Genomic DNA, 15,614 nt, shown 5'->3' with positions numbered 1-15,614 from the left:
TAGTAGATAAAGAAATGCATGGTTGTTTTTTGTTGATCCATGAAACCAGTTTCTTTCCAAGAAAGAAAGCTCCACCAAAAGTTCTCTTCTTGTCATCAGTATCTCCTGCCCAATCTTAGTCAGTATATGCACATAAAGTGAAATCATAATTTTTAGAATACCATAAACCATATTATGTTATTCTTTGCAAATACTGGAATATCCTCTTTACTACACATTCATGATTTTCTTTAAGATTACTTTGATATATTGAAACAATACTTATTGCATTCATAACATTCGGTCTAGTCTAAGTTAGATATAACAGACCACCAATCATAGACTTATACCTTGTTGGATTTACCGGTTTAGAAGTATCCTTGATAGATAATTTCTCACTTGTCACCATAGGAGTACTTACTGGTTTGGAATTATCCATACCAAACTTCTTCAACAATTCCCTCAGATACTTAGTTTGACAGATAAAAATGCCTTTGTCAGTTTGAGTAATCTGCAAACCTAAGAAAAATCTCATCTCACCAATCATGGACATTTCAAATTCATTCTTCATATCATTAGCAAATTCCATGCACAATTTATATTCTCCTCCAAAAATGATATCATCAACAAATACTTCAATAATCAGAATATCATTATCAGTGATCTTATAATATAAATTACTATCAACACTGCCTTTAGTAAAACCAAGCTTCAAAAGATATTTATCCAACCTTGCATACCAAGCTCTAAGAGCCTGTATCAAACCATATGAAGCTTTCTTCAATCTACAAACCATATCTTTATCATTTGTCAGTGAAAATCCATCAAGTTTTTCAATGTAAACTTCTTCCTCAAGTTTACCATTCAAAAATGCACATTTAACATCCATTTGATAAACCTTATAGTTCTTATAAGTTGCATAGGCAAGAAATAGTCTAACAACTTCAATTCTAGCTACAGGTGCAAATGGCTCACCATAATCAATTCCTTCCATTTGAGAATATCCTTTACAAACCAATCTAGCCTTGTTTCTTACAACTTGACTATCCCCATTCAGTTTATTCCTAAAAACTCATTTAGTTCCAATAACATTCTTGTTTTTAGGTCGGGGAACTAAAGACCAAGTCTCATTCTTCTCTATCTAGTCTAATTCATCTTCCATAGCCTTTAACCAATGTTTATCCTTACAAGCTTCAATAACAGTTGCCAGTTCAATTTGAGAAATAAGACACGCCTCTTCATTTTCTAGTTTTCTTCTTGTCATAACTCCCTTGTTCCTATCTCCAATAATTTGATCTTCAAAATGATTTAATCTTACATACCTTGGTGTCTTTTAAACTTCAGATTCATTTCTCTGATCATCAGTCACAGTTGAATTTTCTAATTGTGTCGATGTAACTGTCTCAGTTTCCTGTACCGGTTGAGGCATTGTCGATTCAGTTATGATCATTTCCACTATCGGTTCCCTGTCATATGATATAGAATGATTTATGTACTGCTCATCCACTTTCACATTAGAACTCTCCATATTTTTTTGCAATCTTTTGTTATAACATCTATATGCTTTGCTTTGAATTGAATAACCAAGAAATATCCCTTCATCACATCTAGGATCAAACTTTCCAATTGAATAATCTCTTTTGATATAGCATTTACTTCCAAAAATTCTAAAATATTTAACAATAGGTGTATGTCCGAACCATAATTCATAAGGGGTCTTACCGGTTTCACCTTTGATGTGAACTCTATTGAATGTGTAGACTATTGTACTCACTGCTTCTCTCCAGTAGATATGAGGCAATTTGGCTTCCATCATCATAGATCTTGTTGCATCCAAAATGGTTATGTTCTTTCTTTCCACTACTCCATTCTACTGAGGAGTCCAAGGTGTAGATATCTGTCTCCTGATTCCATTTGTCTCACAATAACTGTTAAATTCACGAGAAGTGAAATCACCACCATGATCTGATCTTAGACATTTGATTATCAATCCAGTTTCTGTTTCAACCTTTGCTTTAAAGATCTTGAATTTCTCAAAGGCTTCAAACTTCGCCCTTAGAAAAGTCACCCACATCATTCTAGAATAGTCATCAATAATCAACATGAAATACCTATCACATTGAAATCTTCTAGTCCTTGCTAGACCACATAAGTCAATGTGAATCAAATCAAGTACATCATTAGATTTATCATGTATGCTCTTAAAAGAACTACTAACTTGTTTTTCCAATTGGCATTCCTTACATACTAGATTATGAGGCTTCATAATCTTAGGTATATCTCTAACTGCCTTAGTTGAACTGATCTTAACAATACAATCAAAATTAACACGACACAACCTCTTATGCCATAACCAACTCTCATCAATTTGAGCAATCAAACATGTCTTATTACCAGTGTTCAAGTGAAAGATATTACCTCCAATCTGAATATCGGTTTCTCCAAACCACTCTTGTTAATGATTTTGCATTTTCTATCTTTAAACTGAAGTTGGAAACCCTTGTCCACCAATTGACCAACACTTAAAAGATTATGCTTTAAACCTTCTACATAATAGGCATTATCAGTATTATGCTTACCATCCAGAGAAATAATACCTCTACCTCTGATCATACATGCTTTGTCATCTCCAAATTTGACTTGACCACCATTCTATTCTTGCAGGGACATACATTTCCTTTTATCTCCAATCATATGATGTGAGCATCCACTATCAATTACCCATTCATCCTTATCTTCAACTTTTGCTGCCAGGGCCTTTTCTTCATTTTTGATAGTCGGTTCTAGTTCATCTTCCCTTAAAGCATAGAACACCCATTCCTTTCCATTGCCAAATCCACTAGCATAGTCTTCTGTTAGTTCATCTCTAGAGTCATAAGTTACTCCTTCCTCATCCACTATGTAGCATTGTTTACTTTTCTTGAATCTTTATCTGTTCTGGTTAGGCTTAAATGATTTCTTAACTCTTTCCTCAAATCTTGCATTCCTTTCAGGATATCTAGATGCAAAATGACCAATCTTATTACATGCAAAACATTTAAAACATTCTTTTCCTTCATACTTACTTCTTGTCAGACCTCTAGGTACTCTTTTAGCAAATAAGACTTCAAGTTGCTCAAATTCTTCATCTTCTTTCCTCATGTCTTCCAATTCTTTTGCATATAAGACTTTCCAATCACTTTTGCCGATAGATGATGATGATGATGCATGAAAAGAAGGTTTAGACTTTACAACTCTACAAGATCCAAATTCTTCAAGCTCAAAAGCAGATAATTTCCCAATCATAATTTCTCTATTAACTAAAGAGTTAGCCATTGTTCTCAACTCATTAACTGCAGTTGCCTTCATCTTGCAAGTCAGTGGAAGGGCTCTCAAGACTTTGGAAACTATTTCATCTTCACTCATAAATCCTCCACAACATTGAATTCTCATAACAATCTCATTTACTCTTTCTATAAACACAACAATTCTTTCATTATCTTCCATCTTTAAGTTTTCATATCTTACTCGGTAACCATCAAGTTTAGCAATTTTGACAGTAGGATCACCTTCATTCAGAGTTTGCAATTTATCCCACATAACCTTAGTCGATGATTTATTAGTTAATCCCATGATCTACTGATTAGTAAGTGCACACAAGAGGGCTTGTCTAGCTCTGCAATCATTCTCAATATTCTTATCCAAGTCTGCAGGAGCAAGATTGCTAGATGTCGGATCATAAGGTGTATATCCTTTCTCAGTGATCTCCCAAATATCCTTGTCAAGACATCTAAGATGAGTCTCCATTTGAATTTTCCATCCCATAATTTGTTCCATAAAGCTTAGGGATTTCTCTTCTGAAAATAGTTGTCGGTGGATTAGAAGTGTTAGCTGCTATAGGATCTACCTCAAGCGGTTAATCTCCTGCAAAAGAGGACCAAAGCTCTAATACCAATTGTTAGGATAATCTATTAACAACTGATTCACCCCCTCCCCCCTCTCATTTGTTCATCAGTTATCCTAACATAGCATTCCTCTTGATGATCCTATACCTCTTCTTGAGAATAAGATTGTTCTTCCTCCTAAGGACAAAAATAATCTTCTTCCCAAAGAGGCACATATTCCTTCTCCTAAAGAGAAGAGTATCCTTTCTCCTCAAAAAAGCAATATTCTTCTTCCTAAGGAAAAATCTATTTCTTCTCCTAAAGATGAGTTCATTCTTCCTCCTAAGGTTAGACCTATTCCTCCTCCTCATGATGGACCCAGTATCCTTTCTACACCTCCCATTCCTCCTCTTTATGGTGTGGTTCCTCCTCCTTCATCTTACAAAGAGAAGAGATCGGCCTCTCCTATTGTTCAACATTAAAATACCTCAACCCATTCATCCTTCCCTAAAAGAAGAGAACAAGCCAATACTGATGAACCTAAACCTTCTCAACTTTCAACTAAAACTAGAAGAAACCAGTGTGCGAGAGAATGCCGATAGAGATGACGTGCTAGAGCTAGTGAAGTTGCTTCTCAAACCATTTATTCTCCTAAAACACCAACTCTTGACATGATTCCATTTTCTCCTAAACAAGATGTTCAACCTAATTCTCCAAGATGCAAAATGCTTAAGACAAATGATGGTTAAATTTCTATTCCAATTAGAGCTCCTATTTTTATTAATCTTAATGAAGAAATAGGTGAAAATATTATTAATGATGAAAACATTGATCTTAATATTTATGATGATGAATATAAATATGTTTATGTTGACAATGATTTATCCGCAAAATTTTCAAAATAATTAATCCTAGTAACGAACAAAGTGACTCATCCTTAGATTATGGTCCTTGTTTGGACCTTGTGATAGCTCCATCATAGCTCAATGTGGCACCTCTTGCACGTTGTCTACCTTCTCGAAATGATGATCAACAAGTTCGGTGGGAGGATGGCGTGCTTGATTAGCTTCATTAGCACTGTGGATTCTCTTTCTCTCTCCTCTCTTTCTTTTTTGTGATCCTTCTTTTATTTGTTTCCCTATTCTTCTATTTGTTGTCCCTAGTGTCGTCTACTTGAGGACGATGCAAAGCATTGACATCTCTTTTGGTCTCTTCCATGTTGACTCAAAAGACACATGTGTTTCCTTCTTCCATGGTGGTTTTCTTTCTTTGGGGGATGAGGACAATTCTATATATATATATATACATGAGTTATCATAAAAATTATACTGACTCCAAAGTTACGTGAAGCAACCCTGTGCTTTGTGTTTTGTGTTCATTATCCTTTGATTTGTCCTCTCTTGGGGGCTAAATTATTGTGATAGCATGCTTGTCTTTTTGGGTATATTCTACCTTAAAGAAATTGCTCCCAACAAGGCATGTGCAATCGCTTTAACGTGGGAGAATACACTCTGCTCATGATTCTCTCTTTTGATACTTAAATTTACTTAGTGAACTTTGTCTTTGCTTTGTATTTTTTTGTATTTTTTCATTTCATGACTCATAGTAAGAGAACCTTACTATTTGTAGTCATGGTTCTCTCTTTCTCTCTCTCATGATCTTCCCTTTTACCATATCATTGGAGTCATAAGATCCTAAAGTCCATTGGGGGTTTGGTGTATCTTGCCTCTTTGACATGGTGAAAGTCTTTCAATCTGAAATCCTTGTACTTTACCGTGATTATTTGTGTAAGCTCATACTCTCGCTAAAGTGGGTGCTAAATGTAGTGTCCTAAAATTGCACCCCTTACAATTTTTTATTGCATTTGGGTCTTCACCTTAATGTTTGCGCCCCTTGGCCTAATCGGAGACCTGATTATGCTCATACAAGTCAAAAATATCATCTAACTGAAAGTGCACTTTACATGCCACATTGATCCTACCCCAAAATAGGGTAGGACTAGGGCGTGGCACCCTGGTCCTCCTTAATGGGGACCCATTTTGACCCCCTAACCCATCTCAAATTTGAGCGGGAAAAATCCTTCCATGTCGGCTCATGTCAGAAAATTAGTCAATTAATCTGACAGACAGGTATATAAAGAGGATTCCCCTCTCATTTGATAAGGAGATGAGATTAGACGACATTCAAGAGATCAAGAATTCAAACATTGAAGAGCAATTGAGCATTTTCAGTCTTCCTTCAAGCTTTGGAGCAACAATAGAGTCAAAATTTCAAGCATTGAAGAGGAGATCATCATTCTAATTCATCAAGTCCTAATTCCATGTGGAGGCAAGCAAAACTTCACAAGGAGGTATAAGAATTTCATTTTTGGTCAATTCAACATCCCCTCAAAGAGGAGGATCTCTACTTTCAGTTATTTCAATTACATTATTTCAACCACTTGGTTAATTCCAAAATCAGGGTTTGACCTAAAGGCAAGCCCCTATTCCCAACACATTTCCTTTTTCTTTTGTGTGCAAAAAAATAGGTACGCAACTGTAACTCTCGGGATAAGCTTCAGACATAGAGACAGAAAAAACTTTTTCGGCACTCAAAAATCTCGAAGGACCAAGATGCAGCAACCTGGTCCTGGCTATTTTTGGCACTTTTCATAGAGAAGCTCAAAATCATCTCATACTTCTCAGATCCAGGTGCACGATGAAATCCCAACTTTACAACTCACTGTTTTCTCAAATTTGGCTTCCTTTCTTGCACTTAATCTCAATTCAACTAGTCAACTTACAAAAGAGGTTCAAAGACATTCCATTCTAGTCAATCTACTTAGTATTCATTCTTAATCTGATTAGTGATTGAATCTAGTGGATTACTCCCCCCCCCCCGCACTATTTTGAATGTAAAGTCCTCCAAGTTAAAATTCGGCTTAGTGATTTGTCCCTTCCACGTGGTGAATTTGGTAGCCCAAATTTTTTTGCTTTACAGAGTTGCATCTGACATATGCATGAATTACAATTTTGTTGAAGTGGACAAATTGTTTTATACATCCACTATACATATACCGCATAACAACATTCACATTCATAGATCTTTCATATATACACAATGTACACAAATAGTTGTTTTTCAAGAACCATGCCTCTAACTTGCAAAACTGATGACTATATGTATCTGCACCAAATATTTTGATTAGTCAGCTCAACCGAAAAGGGGTGAGACCAAAATATCCACACGCAACAACAAATATATATCTTCATAAGATGTCAGCCTCCAACTTGATCTAAAAAGTACTTTGTAAAACATGTCTTTAATATATCCTGATAGGACCAGATCCGAAAATGCCTTGCGAAATGCCTTCCGATAAGGTAGATACCAGACTTCAAAACTACATGAAGTAAATATACATACATTGCATAATAAAGGAATAACGTATACTGAAGTAAACTGTCAGACCAAAACAAAAATATACATGTTGGACCAAATCACATCAATGGCAATAGGCCAACACAACTAGTTTTTCAGATGCCCAAATACCTTACCAATTTCGAGAATCTCTTGCATAAATTAGAATAGAATACACAATTCTAGGGTTCCATATTTGAATGTGTGCTTCTTTTCCTTGCACTGTTGGAGATTCTCAAGGAATTGCAATCTCAACAACTCAGATAGATCGTAGTCAACATTCTTCTCCACTATCTCATATGCCATGTTGACCGTTGTGGCTGAAATTGAGTTGTCTCAATTGGTAAAGTAAATCTTATTACCAATCATCAGAGATGCATACTATACGAAAATGTTTTGAACTATGCTAATAGACAAAGAACGCTCGTCAAACATTGCCTTGGTCAACTTTTCAACATCTTTGGTCTTTGCAAACTTAGCAATTAGAAACTGTGCCCCTAGTTCATTCAATCTGGTAATGACCTTAATTGCATTCTTGGTGATCTAAAATGATTCTTCAAGCCATACAAACTCATCATGAAATCTACTCATTGTCATTTTGACCCATTTGTCATCTGAATAGAAGGGTAAATCATTCCACGCATTCAACTTCTTTTCAACTGGGGTTCGAAATTCAATTTTTAACTTGAAATCATCTCTTGTGAACTTATCCATCCATAGAATTACCATCTTACCATGGTCGTATTCTTTCAGTTTCACATGTATGTAAGCCCTAATATCTTATGTCGATAAAACTTCAAAGGGTATGCTAGAGAGAGCACCCATCGGATCATTCTCAATCAATTTGTTTGGGTATCTTTTGAAGCTTGGTCAACACTGAGTGCTAATATTAACAACAGTGGGAGTGGTCATTGATGCATATGCAAAAATAACAAATTCGCAAGAAAAATACCTTTCACAGTTCACTGAGAAACCCTAACCCTTGAATCACCCTTTGACTCCTTTCAATCTCTTTTTCTTCGAGTGAGAAAACAACTTATCAAATTCTTCTTTTAACCTTTTCTAGCCCACTTTCTTGTAATAAATGTAGATAGAGAAAGTAGTACTGTTATATTGTCTACTCACTTTATCTATGTCCATAGAGACCTTCTGGATTTTTTCATTCTACCATAGTTCAATAATTCCCACCAAAATCTTTACCATTACGCATGTCTCAACATGTTGTAACTACAATCTCATGCTCTTTAGCAGGGGAAAGATATTTCTTGATTTTCTCCCCTTAGGCCAAAGCCTCTTTATCTAAATTGTTGAAACACATCTAAGCTAGGGGCAACCTCAACTTCTTTCATACTCCAAATTTTCTTCATCTCAACCTTCATGTCTTCCTTATTTATTCTCTTTACTAGAACACTTGTCTTAGCTTCTCTTCTTCTAGAATATCTTGCAATGTGTCTAGGCTTGTTGCACTTGTAGCATGATCTGTCATTTACTTGACCTTGCCTTGACTTGCACTAGTTAGCCTTATGTCCAAACAATTTGCATGTATAGTAACAACCTTTAAAATAATTATTTTTATTTCGATCTATTATAGTGTGATTTTTACATTGACTAGCTTTATGACCATAACTGTTACAAGTATAACATCTATTGGAGAAAGATTTAACATTTTGATTCATTCTATTTCTACATTCAAATGCTTTGTGACCTATTTTATTATAATTAAAACAATAGCCATTGAAAGACTTTTTCTTTTACTTACCTGTTGCTCAACTAGTGACTTACCTTTGTCATCCTTAGTAGACTTACCGGGTTTTGCTTTTTCTGTCGAAGGTAGACCTTCTGTCTTGCATTGTGAACCTTCACCAGTTTCAAATCCTAAGGCATTTTTGTTTTATGGATACCTTTGAACAACTAACATCTTATCAAGCTTGTTTGAACTCATCTTAAATTTTTCCTCTTGTAGCTTTGATTTTTCCAGATCTGATTTCAGATTTGTGACTTCTTGTTCAAGCTTCTTGCATTCTTCTAGTTTGCATTTAACCATGTTGTTTAAATACTCCTTAGTTATTTCATCTTCTACTTTTGGTATTTAAGTATACAATAGTGTTGTTTTCTTGCTTGAGCTCTTCACTAACTTCTTTATGTTTTTCTCTGAATTTTCTGATGCCTTCATTTTCCAATTGAACATTTTTTTTCAGATCTCTATTTTCATTTTCAAGGTCTTCAAGAGCAGTTATAAGTTCTCCATTTGCATTGAAGTATCTCTCCTCATCCAAAGTAGATCTAGGCACCATGTGTTCAACTTTATGAATCTCTTTTGAGCTATTAGACTCTTCTAAAAGACCTTGCTCTTATACCAATTGTTTAACATCCGAAATACTGAGAGGGGAGGGGTGAATCAATATTCCCTTAAATCTATTAAAACTTTTAACCAACCATCCACATATCATAACTTAGTTGTAGAAATGAAATGAGCAATAAAAAAAATATAGTACACCACATAACACCGGAATTTATACCTGGAAAACCCAAGATGGTAAAAACTACTGAGAGGATTAGGTCTCAATTTTATGTAACTGGTTATAGAATACAAGGGTGGCTCACTTTCGAAGGGCCACTGCCCAAAATATGATGGCTCACTATTAGAGGATGGCTTACAGCCAATATTACAAAATTTGATTTGTTAAGATTGCATCTATCATATGCATGAGATACAGTTCCATTAAGGTGCATAATCACTTTCACATTCATTGTACATAATCACTTTCATATTCACTATACATAATCACTTTCACAATCACTATAGATCGCATAATATGATCAAAAGATCATAATAACTATCCTTCGCAAAGCAACAATATATATACCAATCTGAGTCTTCTTTAAGTCGACTCAACTAGAGGGAAGGTTAGCCTAAAAGACCTTTACACGCTAATGCTCAATTGTTCCTACCATACCAGAGAAGTTGGCCAAAATAGAAAGAAATTCTCCATGATCCACAGAATAGGTGAAAACATTGAAACTATCTTAATGTCAATGATTTCGAAGAAGACTGGATCAAAACCTTGACACTACACTATGTCGGTAAATAGGGTATACCATTACCAGACCCATAACTATACCACAATGATACATTGACATCTAAAATATCAAAAATAGACGTTAGACCAAAAACAAAATCTATTTCCAAAACCTTACAAGAATATCTAGTAGTATGGATCAATGCAGACCAAAAAGATATATGTCGAACTCAAATGTATACTGGAGCTTGTCAAACTCATACCAGACTCATGTTGCCGGATCACAAAAACATCAATGATAATATTCTAACAGACTTAATTCTAGTAAGTCATTTTTCTCCAACTCAAGCATAAAATATTCAGATTTGAATACGAGAGTGTGGCCAAAGGACAAATTCTTGACCATTTGGATCAATATATTTATTGTCATATCATCAAAATTCACATCAAAAAAGTCTTTGCATCAACATCTACATAACAAAACTAAAAACATACACATTTTTCTCTCTAATTGTCATGTCTTTGATCTTATTAAATGCATCAAGTTTCCACAGTGCATGATAGATTTGCATATGATTTCTAGATTTGGCTGTGTGAGATTTTTTTCATCAATGTTTTGGATCACGCTCCATGGTCCATGATTAGGATGTGAACTAGAAAAGAGAATATCTTTGATCTTGTATCAAATCAATAAGTAGGGACCACCTACAATCAATATAAGTTGCATACTCTCCCACTTGATAGCAAGTTCTACTAGTACTTTGAAGCACCACCCAATCTAGATATACACAAGTGAATGGGTTTCTAAATAAATAAGGCATAGAGTTCAAGACCAACATTTTAAAATCAAGGTTGTGTAGAGATTTAGGGTTTCTTTTCTAACCTTGATCTATGACTACACATTATTTATTTTTCAATCTATCAAACCCTTATAGGTACAAAAATATATTTTTTTAAATTAAGTCTAATTAGAAAACATATGCTACAATAAAATATTTATTTTAGGGGGGAGAAGATCCTAATTTCATGATTGTGACAGAAAAAGTCCAAGTTGATGTTAATTGAACATTATCTTTTATATCTAAATAAAAAATATAGTTAATAAACAATCTTTTCGTTTAAAATGAGAAAAATACAAAAAAAAAAATTATGACCAACAATCGATATTTAAAATTATATATGCATATGCATATAGACATGTACATACACATACACATACACATACACATACGCATACACATACACATACACATACAAATACACATACACATGCACATGCACATGCACATGCACATGCACATGTACATACACATATGACCAACAATGCTCAACATTAAATATGTTGAGAGGCATTCAAAAATGACATCATTAAGCATCAGTTATGAACATGTAAACATATATTATTTTTAATTGCACGATTGACATTTTGTTAAAAAAATTATCTTGTGGCCAACATTAAAAAAAATGACATGTAAGTATGGATAAAATTATAAATCAAATAAATCAAATAAAAAAAAAAAAATGTTATTAGAGACTTCAAATATAAATAAAGATCAATTATATAAATAAAATAAATTAATTCTTAAATAATTATAAAGTAAAATAAGATAATTCTTATATAAACAAATATAAAGAACAATATAAATAAAATAAAGTCAACTCTTAAATAGTCCAAAAATAAATAAAATAAAATCTTCAAGATTGATTTCTTGTAAAATATTTCAAGATTGATTTCTTTCTAATCTTTTAGATATATATATGACATACTAAAGATAAAAGTTAATATGTTTGAAATAAAAAAATAAAAAAATAAAAAAAATTACACTTACACCACAAATCTAGTAAAAAAATAAGTCTTAAAATAATCTCTCTTAATATTTTTTATATAAATTTATCTTAAATAAATAGGATAATCATCAGCCAATTTAAAATTAAAAACATCTTTCTTTATTGACTTAAAAATATATTCCCTACTTATCTAACCTTTCATATATTTAATTAATTGATTAATCTAGATAGTTGAAATGACCCTTTATTCTCCTCCTCAATCTTCAGAAAAAAAAGAAGTTAAAAAACATGTGGATGGAGATTGAATGAGCTTTCGGTCCAAAGTACAGATTTAAAAAGGAAACTTAGCTTGGAATTTTTGAACCTTGTCTTTACCAAAGAAATCAACCAACCGTATGATTCTCTTTCCACTGCAAGTGGGTGCACTTCAAATAGAAATTACCAGAAATCATTCAACACGGTAGGTCCCATGGATGTCATATGCCCATCAGGATTCTGCACAAATCTTAACCACTAAGTTCTGTAACTACTGATACACAAATTTTCTATTCAATCAAAGCCTTAGGTATTCTTTCCTTCTCCTGTCTGCCCACAATTATAAGCAGCCATTAAATCGAAGTCAGTCGAAGTCAAGTCATTAAATGTTTTTAACTTTTGAATTCAATTGCGTAACATTTATTTGTAAGGATCAGATTCCATGATTCATCATTAAGATAAGAGAGTGCTTCAATCATGATCCATTATCAGAATGAGAAAGTGTTTCAGACCACACTCCATCATCAGGATGAGAAAGCGTTTCGGATCACACTTTCTGATCTATCATCAAGATGAGAGAATGTTTCCGATCACACTTCCTGATCTATCATCACGATGGATGAGAGAACGTTTTGGATCACATTCCATGATCCATCATTTTGCTTTCCACAGCTCTGTCATCTTGATGACGGATCACAGAGTGTGATCCGAAACGTTGATGCAAATAAATGCTACACAATTGAATCTAAGAACACAACGCATTTTAATGTTATTATAGATTGTGAAAATCTTATGTATGTCAAAATCAATCAACTTACAAGAAAGAATCACAAAGCAGCTTTGTGATTGTGATTTTGTATATATATATAATATATGATGAACAATTTATACACCAGGGACAAACTGATAACAGATAATAGTCTGTGTATTGACAGATATATAATATATGAGTACATTTTTGTATAGATTTGAGTACATTTAGAGCAAGGGAGAAATCCCACTAATATCTAATTACATGTTAGTTTACATTTCTACTGGTGCAAAGAAGCTCCTCACTAAATGTGGAGGTAGCCTCAACAGAAAATGAATGATATGAAGTGAGAGTACACATAAGAATTCCTTCAGCATGATACAGAAGAGTGCTTATATGAGGTATAGAAGTGTGGATTTGGCAGAGGAGCAAAAGGCATGGTGTTATCAGAGGTCACAACTCTTTGACAGGAAGGACACATGCTTAGAGCTGCCCTGGGCAATTGCATGTACAATGGAGAGCTTGCTGCGACTTTCACAGATCTCAGTTGGGCTAACTCTTTCAGCAGTCTTCTGTTTTCCTCCCTCAGAGTTTCATAGCACTTCTTCAAGAATTCACAGTCCACTTCTGTTTGTTTTAGCTTGGTCCTGTGACAGTCAATCAGTTTCAAACATTTAGATTAAAATTCCACAGTCCATATTGTCGGTTTGGTATATTTCTGAATTTAATTGTAAAATTTCTTAATCATCAACATTTTAGATTATACAATATCATTTCTCCTTTCTAGCTATTTCATCTTGATGGTCAATCATGGAATATGATCCAAGATGTTGGTGATAATAGAAATCTCTATGATTTATCATCATTTTCCTGGCTAATTACTTCGGGATGTTTTGATGATAAATCTTGGAATATGATCAGAGACATTGATAATAAAAGAAACCTCTATGATTCATCAACCTTTCCCAAGGCTAATCTGATGATAGATCATCTTAACTATTTCATCGTGATATGATTCAAAATGTTGATAATAAAAAAATTCTACAGTTAAATCTAGAAATATACCACACTGCAATTATCATTTGTTCTGTTATGAACACAAATCAATTGCTGGCATGGTTCAGGCAGATTACTACCTTGCCCTCCTGTTTTGGAACCAGACTTCAACTTGTCTAGAGCGAAGATTCAGCTTCTTGGCCAGGGCTTGTTTTTGTTTCTGCGCACACAGGCGTCAAATATTACCATCTAGAAGCTCAGACAAATTTATTTCCCCACAATCAAGCCTAGACAAAATTTATAGTTGAAAAACCCTTACAGTATTAAGAGTACTGTTCTCTCTGAAGCTCTCCTCCAAAAGTGCAGACTGATCTCTTGACAGTTTGAGCTTCTTCCTTGTACCACCACTCTCTGCTTCTTCCTCACTAACTTTACAACAACCTTCCTCCATAAGCCCACAACGTTCTCTCTTGATACCTACTCCATAGCTGCCTTCTCTGTGAGGGGAAGATGAGACAATATTGTCATGTTGGGTAGAGGTAGAACAAGAGGTTACAAGAGGCAACTTATTGACATCAATGATTTCCTGCTCTGCAATTACAAACCCTGTCTTAGATCACCATAGATGAAAAAGATATCAGAATCAAAACACTTTTCCTATTCAAAACTGAAGTTTTTACCTGATAAACTCTTTGTGCATTGGAAAACCTCTGAAACAGCTGAATGGCGAGGGATGGGAGCCAAGGGGAGAAGATCTAACTCAATTGGAACAGATGGGTCGCCATCAGATTGTCCACTTATACCAATTCTGATTCCCAGACCCAAAGTCGTATCACAATCTTGATTCACTGCATCCATTACTTCCATAGCCTCTCTTACCCAAAACTTCACAACATGCAATTCCTATCTTATCCTAAACTTCACAACATGCAATTGTGTGGATTTGCAGAGCAATAGATGGGATGAGAGAAGATGGGATTTTGTAATTCCTATCTTATCCTAAACTTCACAACATGCAATTATGTGATTTGCAGAGCAATAGATGGGATGAGAGAAGATGGGATTTTGTAGGAGAGCCAAACACTTTTATGGTAGGAGGATCACACTATTGATTTGGATGACAACAATCAAGGTAAAAATGAGTAGGGAGGAAGGAAGGAAGGAAGAGGCAACACGTGGCCCTACCTATCTCGTTAAAGTCGGTATCAGAAGAACACATGGGCCAAACTGGGAGACCTTGAACATCAAAAGGGGAAGAAAAGTGTACGGATCTGAATTAGAGCTGTGAAATCAGATGTATGAGAGAACAAACCATTCGATTGTCAAATCACATTGAATAAGTACCCATGATAATGAACGTTCCAACACAGTTTTTAAACAAAAATCTTCAAGAGTAAACTGCGGAGCTCTCTTGATGTACCCAGTGTTTAGCTTTCTTGGGTAAATACAATAACAAGTGGTGGTAGTGATAGTGACAGGGAGGATGATGGTGGTGGTGGAAAAAGCGATGGTGAGGTTTGGATGAATAACTGTTTATTGGTATATTCAGTAGTGGAAGAGTATCAG

The 15,614-nt window shown here is 34.5% G+C and overlaps 1 protein-coding gene across 1 annotated transcript; it reads right to left on the bottom strand.

The window, feature by feature from the left end:
- Positions 1 to 13,208: 13,208 nt before the first annotated feature.
- Positions 13,209 to 15,140, bottom strand: LOC131079365 (homeobox-leucine zipper protein HOX17). Its single transcript, XM_058017277.2, has 4 exons — positions 14,729 to 15,140; positions 14,368 to 14,639; positions 14,189 to 14,268; positions 13,209 to 13,699 (listed from the first exon to the last, which is right to left on the bottom strand). The coding sequence occupies exons 1-4, from the start codon at positions 14,913 to 14,915 to the stop codon at positions 13,423 to 13,425; spliced, it is 816 nt and encodes a 271-aa protein (XP_057873260.2). The 5' UTR covers positions 14,916 to 15,140; the 3' UTR covers positions 13,209 to 13,422.
- Between the last annotated feature and the right edge of the window lie 474 nt (positions 15,141 to 15,614).

This window comes from Cryptomeria japonica, chromosome 5 (genome assembly GCF_030272615.1).
Source record: "Cryptomeria japonica chromosome 5, Sugi_1.0, whole genome shotgun sequence".
NCBI lineage: Eukaryota > Viridiplantae > Streptophyta > Pinopsida > Cupressales > Cupressaceae > Cryptomeria > Cryptomeria japonica.
Note: the sequence above shows the minus strand (reverse complement) of the source record. Positions and strands in the feature narration are given on the sequence as shown.

Excerpts from the sequence above, each read along its gene's own strand:
- LOC131079365 (XM_058017277.2), bottom strand. The coding sequence starts at position 14,915 with ATGGAAGTAATGGATGCAGTGAATCAAGATTGTGATACGACTTTGGGT. Across the intron at positions 14,640-14,728 it reads ATGCACAAAGAGTTTATCAG|AGCAGGAAATCATTGATGTC; the intron begins GTAAAAACTTCA and ends TTGTAATTGCAG. Across the intron at positions 13,700-14,188 it reads TTCCAAAACAGGAGGGCAAG|GACCAAGCTAAAACAAACAG; the intron begins GTAGTAATCTGC and ends TGACTGTCACAG.